The sequence below is a fragment of the Sphaerodactylus townsendi genome, linkage group LG01, assembly GCF_021028975.2.
Source record: "Sphaerodactylus townsendi isolate TG3544 linkage group LG01, MPM_Stown_v2.3, whole genome shotgun sequence".
Taxonomy (NCBI): Eukaryota; Metazoa; Chordata; class Lepidosauria; order Squamata; family Sphaerodactylidae; genus Sphaerodactylus; species Sphaerodactylus townsendi.
In genome coordinates this window covers 55,576,611-55,587,863 of record NC_059425.1, presented here as the reverse complement: position 1 = coordinate 55,587,863, position 11,253 = coordinate 55,576,611, and the positions used below count along the sequence as shown (strand labels likewise).

Sequence of the window (11,253 nt, the reverse complement as noted above, 5' to 3'; positions counted from 1 at the left end):
GGGCAACTGTCACCTCGTGACGCGCCTTCCTCCAACGGCTATCTCCGACACGCCTCTTAGGCCCCGCCTCCCAGAAGCCGGAGGAAGCCGGGCCAATAAGGAAAACCGTTTGTAGGCGGGGCCGATGTCGTAAGGGTCCTCGGGGACCAATAAAGCGGGGAGGTGTGAGGGAAAGCCTCCCGGTTGCTGGGGCTGCAGCCAATGAGGAAGGGCATGGTGGGCGAGTCGCGTGCGAGTGGGCGGGTCGCTCGGGGTTCCGTGTGGAAAGGAGCGCGAGGGGGGTTCGGGTGCAAAGTTTAGTTTCAAACCGTCTGCAAAGAGCGGCGGTGCTGCTGCTGGGGGTTGGATCGCGGAGCAGAGACAACTGGGCAGCGAGGAGCCGGAGCCGCAGCGCTACCTCAGTGGATCCTCCTTGTCGTCGCCGGCCGCCTCTCGCTGCCTTCGCTGCCGGTGCAGAGCGCCCCTCGCCAGGATGGGCGTGGAGGCACCGGGGGAGCCGCCGGCTCCGGCCCGCCGTCGCCGCGGCTGCCGGCGGGCGCGGCTGCTGTGCATGCTGGCGCTGACCGCCTTCTTCTTCGTGGTGGAGGTGGTGGTGAGCCGCTTGACGGCCTCGCTGGCCATGCTGTCGGACTCCTTCCACATGCTGTCGGACGTGATGGCGCTGGTGGTAGCTCTGGTGGCCGTGCGCTTCGCCCAGCGCACCCGGGCCACCAAGAAGAACACCTTCGGGTGGGTGCGGGCCGAGGTGATGGGCGCCCTGGTCAACGCCGTCTTCCTCACCGCGCTCTGCTTCACCATCCTGCTGGAGGCCATCGAGCGCTTCACCGAGCCCCACGAGATCCAGCAGCCCTTAGTGGTCATCGGCGTCGGGGTCGCGGGGCTGCTGGTCAACCTCCTGGGGCTTTGCCTCTTCCACCAGCACGGGTCCGGCCACGGACACTCGCACGGGGGCAGCGGAGGGAGCCGCCGGGTCAAGGCGGAGCCGGGAGACCCGCTCAAAGAGGAGACCAACACGCTGGTGGAGAACTGCGGCAGCTCCAATGGACTCAGCCTGGAGAAACTAGGTGAGCTCCTGCGGGGGGTGGTGGTGGTGAAGGAGAGCAGGAGCTGACCTTTCAGCCGACGTGGATCTCTCTCAGGAAGACAACTTGTGAGCGCTCCTTTGCAAGGCCAAGTGACAGTTGGAAAGGGGGTTGCATGTCTTGTGGTTTTGTGCTGTTGAGGGGGATGGTGCTGGTATCTCTCATGTCATGTTGTCCAGAGGGGAACTCAGCCCAGATGCTGGAAAGTGCACCTGTTTACCTACTACACGAACATCCCTATTCCACCCTTTCTCTAAGGAGCTCAGAGCCATGTATGTGGATCCCCGGTGCCAGTTCACTCTCAAGACAACCTTGTGAGGTAGATTAGGCTGATAGTGAGAGCCCAGAGTTTCAGGGAGGAATGGAAATTGAACCAATCTACAGCAGCACACCCTTGTAAAAACAACAACTGTGCTGGAATATTATGTCAGGTTTTCTGCATGCTATGTTGGTTCTTGACAATTATTTGACCTTGGACAACTTCTGTTGACCATGTTTTTTTTTTAAACTTTGACCTGGATTTTTCCTCTCTAGCCCATCATTTTCTTTCCTCACTATCCATCTTTATGGTGACTGAATGTTACTGTCTTGTCGAAGGCTTTCACGGCCGGAATCACTTGGGTGCTGTGTGGTTTCCGGGCTGTATGGCCGTGTTCTAGCAGCATTCTCTCCTGACGTTTCGCCTGCGTCTGTGGCTGGCATCTTCAGAGGATCTAAACTGTCAAACTGTCATCTTCAGAGGATCAAAAAACTGTCTTGTTTTTTGTTTGCTCTAGCTTCAGTTCTTCAAAATCTCTCTGGCGGGTCTCCAGGGAATTAGCACCCTATCCATTAGTATGATGTGCTTTTTATGTAGCATTACATAGCATTTGTCTATTTCCCAATGAATGTAAGCTTTCTAAAAGGAATTACAAGCTTTCTAAAAGTTCTTTCCCCAGGTTGTGAAGAAAACTTGCAGTAGTGTGCAAGTTGTCAGCCTATGTTGCAGGTAGCTCTAGTGTTCTTCAAAGGTGTGTTGGGGTTCTTTGGTGACAAGATCAGTATGAGTAGGCAAAAACAACTTGCCAGAAAAAACAGCTCACTTCTCATTCTTCTCCCCTTCGTAACACACAGTAAAGGATTGTAGGATATGCTTGTAGGTTGCATTTCCAGTTCAAGTGAGGCAATCAACACACCCAGTAGGCCTGGCCAGTGTGAGCTTTCTGTGTCCTAGATCTTACAGCAGAATGATCTCTGTAAAGAAGTCTTCCTCAGTGCACTTTCCTTAGTACAGATTTCTATGTGAAGTTGATAGTTCTTTGTGAAACAGGTAGCGTCAATCCTTGAGCGTGGTATTCTGTGTAGCTCAGTGTAGAACAGTTCTGTGTAGCTCAGTAAAGCAAGGAAGAAGGATATTGACAAGCTGGAGCGGGTCCAGAGCAGGGAGACCAAAGTGGTTAAAGGTTTGGATTCCATGCCCTATGAGGAGCAGCTAAGGGAGCTAGGTATGTGTAGTCTGGAGAAGAGAAGGTTAAGGAGTGACATGATAGCCATGTTTAAATATTTGAAGGGATGTCATGTTGAAGAGGGAACAAGCTTGTTTTCTGCTTCTCCAGAGACTAGGACAAGGGGTAATGGGTTCAAGGTGCAGGAAAAGAGATTCCACCTAAACATTAGGAAGAACTTCCTTATGGTAAGGGCTGTTTGAGAGTGGAATATGCTTCCTTGGAGTGTGAGGCTGTATGGCCATCTGTCAGAAGTGCTTTGATTGTGTATACCTGCATGGTAGGGGTTGGACTTGATAGCGCTACTAGTGGAAACCAGTTGTAATAGCAGCCATAGGACAAAACTGTTACAAAGTTATATCTGATATATAGTACATTATGGAACAGCAACTTTGGCTTCCTTTTGTCTTCTTGGCTGTGTATACTACTGTCATTTCCCTCCACTGAATTAGTGGAGGGACTCTTTTTCTAAAGACTTTAAAATATTGGGGAGCCATTTGTATATCAAGAGTTAAAGTGGCATACTGGTTAAGAGCAGTAGATTCTAATGTGGAGAACCAGTGTTGAATTCCCACTTCTCTGCCTGAAGGTTGCTGGGTGAGCCAGTCACAATTCTCTCAGAATTCTCTCTGCCTATGTGAGGCAGTCAGTGACAAACCACCTCCAAATGTCTCTTGCCTAGAAAACCCTATGGGGTCACCATCAGTCAGTTGTGATTTGATGACCCTTTTTCCCATCACCACATTTGTACATCACCACATTTGGGTAAACTTAAGGACCTCTAAATCATATTGAAATAGTAGTTGGATGGTATAAATATCAAGATTGTTGCTTCTCAGTTTGCCTGCATTGCTTCATTCTGCGTCCTTGCTTGACTACATTGTCATTAGAACTCTTATCAGCAAGTGTCTTGTAAAGGGCAAAGTTACTTGTGCAACCATCTAGATTTCAGCCCACTGCTACATAGCATAATTGACTCTTTGAGAACTTGGGTGAACAATTTGCTGTCCACTCCAAGAACATGTGAACAATATTCTGTATTTAAATTTGTGTCAGTAGGCTTGTATTTTTAATGTTTAAGAAGGGATTAATGTTAACAGAGGATAAAGTTCAGGTTACGATGAGAAGTCCTGTTATGACAGCGAATGGAACTCTTAGTTGGGTTAGCTGTATTATAGCATTGCATGTAGACAGGATGCCAGATGGTTAATTGATTCGTCTTCCCCAAACTGACAGCACACTCCAGTGCTAGAGAGCCTCTAGATTTTCCTCCCATGGTTTGGTTTCCCTGTTGGCAACTGGCTAGCAAATTGTTGGTTGTCAAGAGCCATGTTTAGCCCTAAGGCTTCCACTTGCTAATCTGTGCAATAAAATAATCACTAGCTGCCAGCAGCCTAGGGGGCTATATTTCCCCTTAGCATTAAAGGAATCTAGGCCTTGACTTCAGGTTTTCACATGCTGAGCTTCTGTTTCTTTAAAGAGCTCTCAAGTAGTTTAAGTGTACAGGCCTGATCTGATAAAACCAAACCAAAAACAGATTTTAGAGAATTCTAAACACAACATGTGTGGTAAGGATTCATGGATACAAGGGTACTAAGAATCAACCCCTAATGTTTCAATACATGATTTTTTTTATCAAATAGCACCCCCAAACACATTAGGCTGTCTTTGGGAATGCTTGTTAAAATGATTGCGTTTTCTTAATTAACGTTGATTACTTTAATTTCTGTTCTGCAGAGTATAAGGGAGGCACAGGGTTGTCTTGACAGTAGTTGGTACTGATAACTATTGAGACTGGTTGTTGCCAGCAGCATAGTTACTCAAGCCCTCATTTACTGTCCATTCATTTCTTCGTAGGAGAAGAAAAGGGGTATTTCCTAGAATTATTGTACTGGTTCCCAAGACATAAAAGCTTTGTATTCAAAGCTATTATGCATTAAGTGCCCTCAAAATCCTTGACATGCTGGTTTTTAAAATGAAAAACAAACTTTAAAAAACACACAACAAAATAAGCTTAGCTTTTAGTCTCTATTGCAGAGTTATAGACTTTGAAAATTCTACCACTGAGACTTGTTATATTCATTACATAGGTGGAGTTTAACTTGGTGAAACAAGTGTAGGAGTCATGATGGCTTCAAGTTCCACCGGTTATATTGGTAAAACTACTGGGCAGGTAACATATCCCTCAGTGTGGATACTTGCACTAAAATATCAGCAAACCATTTTGTAGTTTAATGAAGTCTGTCTTGAGGTAGGAGGATAAATTTTTGAACAGTATTTCCGTATAAGAATGATTGCTCATCTCAAAGTTAGCATGAAAATCCTCAATACCTGGAGAGGTCACACTTCTAGATCAAAATTGGTTTCACTTGTAAAAGAATCATAAAGTTGGAAGAGGCCACAAAGGCCATCAAGTCCAACCCACTGCCATGCAGGAACACACAATCAAAGCACTAGAGTCTGTAGCAAACATATGTTTAATAAAATGCAGTGGTGGAATACTAACCAACTGAGATTAATACTGGTAAAACAAAGACTGGTAGTTGCACTTAACTTCATACATTGCTGAGGTGCATATCTTACTTTTCTATTCATAGACATCGACACTGCTTCTCTGCCATATCACTGAGAAATGTGGGCATTTGTTTTTTGTCAAGATCCATACAGGGACATATTTTGATAATTACTTGTGCACAGCAGATCTATCTATTGTAAATATTTAAACCTTTGCAGAAATGTCCCAGTTCTTTCCCTACTTCAAAATCACATAAGCTGGATATATTCCTTTCAGTTACCTCTAGTTATAACTATAATTGCATTAGTAAACTCATTACAATACTGAAAAGAATGCAGACCACTGGTATCACATGATGTTTAAGGCTAGCTGTGAACCAGGAAGTCCCAAGTTCAAATATTCCCATTACAAACTCACTTTTGCGAAGTCATTTTTTCAGCCTCACCAACTGCAATACAAAGATCTTAATGGTCTAGTATACAGGTTTGTAGTAAAGAATGCCAAGAATTTTCAAGCACTGCACATCACAGGTATATCAGGAATCACAAAGTGGGTTGCACTAACTTAACCAAAATTAAGACGCACTAACAGCAGTTCTACAATTGGTGTGTGTTGCTGAAGTAAGATGGGGGGAGGGGCCAAATGCATCCCATGTTGCAGGTTGCTATTAGATGGGCATTGGGAGCCAGAAGGTGCAGATTGCTGGTGTAAAATGCAAAGTGTTTCTGCTGTACGTGCTAAGAATTTTCATGCCAATCTTTGGGAGTTACACAGGTGATATAAGAAATAATTAGTCTGTGATGCTTGTGTAGTTTCTATCTAGTGATTCCATAGTTCTGCACTTCTATCCCTAACTGATCTCTTTCAAATGCTGGTTTTGTCCTCTCAGTGTGCTGACCTAGTTGAAAAGCTGACACATACAATTATGTCAAGATATTTGAAGGACTGTAACTGTTGCTCTTCTCATTGCAGGTGATATGGCGAAAGAAAGTCAAGTGGAACTTCACCCAAATGGGCATATTAGTCAGCGCTCTTTAGACATGGATGTTGAAGTAGACCACAGTGCCCAGCTAAACATGCGTGGAGTGTTTCTGCATGTTCTTGGAGATGCCTTGGGATCTGTTATTGTTGTGGTGAACGCCTTAGTATTTTATGCTTACTGGAGTCCATGCCCCAAAGATGAGCCTTGTGTTAACCCATGTATTCATGACCATTGTTCAGAAAACATTACTCAGCTTTCTAGCAGAATGAATATGAATGCAACTGATTTAGAGACAGTTTATGAAGCTGGGCCCTGCTGGGTTCTATATTTGGATCCCTCACTGTGTCTGATAATGGTTTGCATTTTGCTTTATACAACATACCCATTGCTTAAAGAATCAGCCCTTATCCTTTTGCAAACTGTTCCTAAGCAAATTGATATTCGCTCTTTAAATGAGAAACTCCGTAAACTTGATGGAGTTGAAGCTGTGCATGAATTGCATGTTTGGCAACTGGCTGGAAGCAGGATCATCGGCACTGCTCATATCAAATGTCTGGATCCAGAATCGTACATGAAAGTAGCGAAGCAAATTAAGGAAATCTTTCATGATGAAGGGATACACGCAACAACTGTTCAGCCTGAATTTGCCATTGTTGGCTCTGAAGTGGGTGTAGGCAAATGTGAACTTCCTTGCAGAACCCAGTGTGCTCTGAAGCAGTGTTGTGGGGCTGCAGAAAAACCTGCTCAAAAGAAGACAGATAAATCTCCTGCTATTAGTATTTCTTGCTCTGAAATAGTAATTGACTCTCCACACCACAAAACCCGGAGGACTAAATCTGAGTGTATACCTTCTGTAAAGTTAGAGGCAGAGCCTGACCCTAACAAACAATTTGAATCCTCTTTGTAACTTATAAAATTGTATGGAGTGAAATCTGGGTTCAACCACAGGTTGATTGTGAGAAGTGAGACTGTTGTTGAAAAGACGAGTTGCAAAGTAATGTAATTGCTGAAGTCCCTGTTCTTGTCATAATGCTTAAATCTAGGCTGCCTATTTGAAAGAACATCATGGTGCCGTCCTGACATAGTGTGTTCATGTTCATTTTTAGATGACTAGCACAAAAATTCCATAATACTGCAATGATTCTGGAAAACCAATTTCAACACTTCAGGATGCATTTTGTTCAGTTAACATTAAAATGTGCACAGATACATACCAGTCCTAAAAAGTGGAATTTGTGTTGGGCTGCTTATTTGGTTGGGCCTATGGATCTGTTCTTCTAATGGAGACACACTTCTCCCCAATGGAAGATTCCCGGGTGAAAGTTCTGCCATCAGTGGAACAGGTCCAACCCATAATTTTTATGTGTATATTTTACAAACCTTGAGGAGAAGAAACCAAAGGCAAAACTATATAGCTTTTGTAGAAAAAAATAGAACTTAGGGAATCTTAGATCTTTTGTTCTATTAAATGAGAAAGTGAACATTATCATACACAGGCCTACTGCACATATCAGTTGTTGCATCTTAAAGCATATCCAGTGCTTGTATGAAGAAACTTCCCTTTCGGTACTGAGCCAGTTGGGTAACAAGATTGGCTCTCCTGAAATTTAGTTGTTACCAAAAAACAAAACAGCAATAAAAAAGGTAACTGGTTGGGTTTATTTTGAGTATCCCATGCAGCACAAGGTTAATTATTCAGACTGAATTTAAATATATCCTTTTAGGGGCTTGTCTGTGCCCCCCCCCCCCCGCCCCTTTCCGCCTCCGGTTTCTCATATGTTGTTTTATTCAAAGGAAAAAAAAAACTTCATTAAGTTTGTGTAGGTTTTAGAATGTAATAGAACTTTTGTAAACTTAAATGAAGTTATGCTGGAATTAGAGATCCAGAGCTGGTCTCTGTTTTACTAGAGTCATCTGTGGTTTGCTGAAATGGGTCTGTTGCAAACTGGATTACATTGTTTTCTGGGGTTTTAAAAAAGTAACCCCCTATTCTTTTTAAAAACCTCAGATAGCAACTAAATGTAGTAGATAGAACTAAGCAGAGCAAATTTAAAAACTAGTATTTCTTTACAAGTTGTTCCTCTCTGTCCAGTAAACTAAAGTTAATATGCCATTGATATACTTCATTGTAGCAAAACACAGGGTATATGCCTCTGAAATAGCAACGAATTTTACCCACGACAACTTTTATCTAGTGAACGCCTGGGCTTCTACTAGGTCTTCAAGACCTAAAGATGGAGACTTTTTGGCAAGTGAGAGAAATGGCTTTTGCCAGTTAATTGTTGCTGTGAATTTAAGTAAGTGGCTTGAATACAATCCACAAGCTTCATAAAGTAAAAATATGTAAGTCACATTAATTCTCTATGGATGAATCAGGTGCTGGGTGCAAACAGTACTATCTGAAAGATTCTTGGATCACACAGCCAGCATTTTCCCTCACCTCATTTATTCTGTTCTTATAAAAATAGGGATAATTCCTCCGGCACAAAGACAGTAATGCTAATTAGTTCTAAGGCATTTTGAGATTCCTTACTGTAAGGCATTGTAGAATTGGCAGAATTTATCTTGGTCCACAGAACCATTATTCAAATAAGCAGAAGATCACTATAGTAGTAGGTACTGCAAGGGGAATGAAGACATTTTTGGGCCTTACTCTTATTTGCTACAGTACTTTCAACATTTTTGCAGTATATAGGTGTAGGGGTTTTTTTTGCCTCTGATGCATGATTTGATGGTAGAAGTTAAATTTTGTTCACTCAATTATTTAAAAAGTCACTAATTTGCACTTCTTTTGATTGGAATTTTTTAAGTGGGGGTCTTCACCTCACCCCCTACTGCTCAGTAATGTTGAGGTCAAGCTTTGTTGTGGGGGAGGGAAGAACTATGCCACGCTTGATGCGCTACAAATTATTATAAAACTGTACTTGTAAAAATGATCAAGTACATTTAGCAATGCCTTCTGTTCCTTTGGTTATACATGTCACCTGTTAATAATCTCAGTTTGTGTCTCACTCATTACTTTAAGTATGCAATAACCATTTTGTCGGTTTCTTGTGCAACTGGGTGCATGCTGCAAAATAGTTCTCAAAGTTTCCATGTGTTGACATGGTTACAGCACTGGCATAGCTGTTTCACTGCAAATATTGACTGGTAGCAAAAGCCAATATAATGCAGATTTTAGGTCTTATAGCTAAAGCTTCTGGTCTCTTCTGTGCTTCAAGAATTGGCTGGCTGCCATTTTTTTGGAAGGTTGCAACATCTCCCACAGTCTTAGACTATGATATGACTTCCAGATCAAGACACTTGTGTTTTAACTCTACCTTTGCTGTAGCATACTTAATGCTTGATTTTGGCTAAATGGTATATTTTTTGGTAACAGCTTCCTAACAAGTAGCTCTTTTAAACAACAACCCTGCTGCATCTCTTTCCAAAGCACAAACTTTGACTCTCATATATTAAGGGAGAATAGCAACTAAAGATGTATCAGGTACAAATCTGATTTTTACAACAAATTATGCAACAGCTTGTTTAACATTCATTTTTTGCTTTTGCAGACAAGATTTTGGAAACAGGTGATTTGGTACATTCTTTGGAACAAAACTGAATTCTTTAAACATTTCCAGCTGTGGATTGATCTTGTACTTGATTATCAGTTGTACTTGATTACATGTGAAAATATTGCAACGCCGTATTCCAAACTATTACACAAGTTCATGCTTTCCCCTAAATTCTCAAATTGTGAACACTGTGTGCTCAGCATGTGTATTTGTAGTGAGCTGCTGCAAAGTGCAAGATAGCTGTGCACATTTATTTTGCTGGATGTTCACAGTAAAAATGGCAGTGTAGCTGTCTGAGATGTGTTGCAGTGAATTCATAGCCAAATGTATGTAATCTCCTTACACGTTACGTGTTTCACTGTGAAAACAGACTGCAGAGCACATGTTTGTATTCACTGGTTACTTACGAAATAATTCAATGGGCTGGCTACTTCTTGCATTACCAAGTGCTTGGAAACTAGCCAAAGGATGAGACCTTTGCAAAATGGAGTGCTTAAAAATGTTTTAATCATTTTACAACCCAGGAAGTAGTGGTCAAGAATGTCCCTGGTTTCTGCTATAAGAATTTTCCTTGTTTCTGTTTTTAGTCTCCCTCCCCAGCTCCTGATGTATACAAATGAAGTTGTGATTCAACTGTTCTTAAGATCAAGCCATCAGTGACAGCACTGGCATGGACTCCTCTGGGTTAATGGGAATCTGTTTCTGAATAGAATGCACTTTGACTTCTCTTTTGCGGGGAGGAAATCATCTTCACACTGCAACTCTTCCCCGTGCCCCTGTGATGTTTAAGTTTCTTGTGAAGAAAGTATTAATATTTAAGGTATTAACTACAATATTTAAATATACTGCTTTAATTTCTTAACAGCATCAGTGTAGCCTTCTGGGACTCTGGCTTTTATGTTTACAGAAGAATAATTGAATATTTCAATAAACCTTCTATATTTGGTTCTTACTCGCACCATTGCACCACCTTTTGGTGGACTGGAAGGTACTCATGCTTTGTGTGCCTGAGATGAGAACATTCTTGAGGGGGGTTTTTTTGTAAGCCAAATACAGCCTTACTTTATAACAAGAGCTTTGATTCCTCTGTGTGATCTTTGGTTTGTGTCATTAAAATGCTTGTGTGAAGAACACTTCCATGTCTTATAAATTTGTGAGCCTGGTTTTTTTACCTCTTACTGTATGTGTATTTATGTGTTCTTGAACTGTAGTCTCGAAACTCATATGCCTTGTGGTAGCTAGAGAGGTATGTCCTCTTGCATTATATGGGTTCTGTTTGAAACAACTTTTAGGAAGATGTAATTGGCATGTCTGTCTGCCTACATCTTACCAGTGACAATGGGATTTCTGTTAAGCTAGTGATGCTGCTGTGTTTCTTTGCATAAACTCAAGACTGAGAATGAAATAAATATGGCTATATAAAACATAAAAGTTGGAATACCTTTTTTCTCCCTTAATGATTTGGTGAAATAGTTCTAGAGTTAGTTAGTGGCGAGCCGAGTCCACCTACAGTGGAGAGTTTTGCCGGGGTTGAGTTAGAGGGGACAGTGGGACATGGGGGCACCCCCTTTGGGGCTGGGGATACCAGTATTGATGGGACGGGGCATGTATGACGGTAGGCGGCGGCCATATG

The 11,253-nt window shown here is 42.4% G+C and overlaps 1 protein-coding gene across 1 annotated transcript; it reads left to right on the top strand.

Moving 5' to 3' along the window:
• Positions 1 to 266: 266 nt before the first annotated feature.
• SLC30A1 (solute carrier family 30 member 1) lies at positions 267 to 11,051 on the top strand. Its single transcript, XM_048486691.1, has 2 exons — positions 267 to 1,064; positions 6,054 to 11,051. Exons 1-2 carry the CDS (start codon positions 473 to 475, stop codon positions 6,968 to 6,970), a joined length of 1,509 nt encoding a protein of 502 aa, XP_048342648.1. The 5' UTR covers positions 267 to 472; the 3' UTR covers positions 6,971 to 11,051.
• Positions 11,052 to 11,253: the final 202 nt, after the last annotated feature.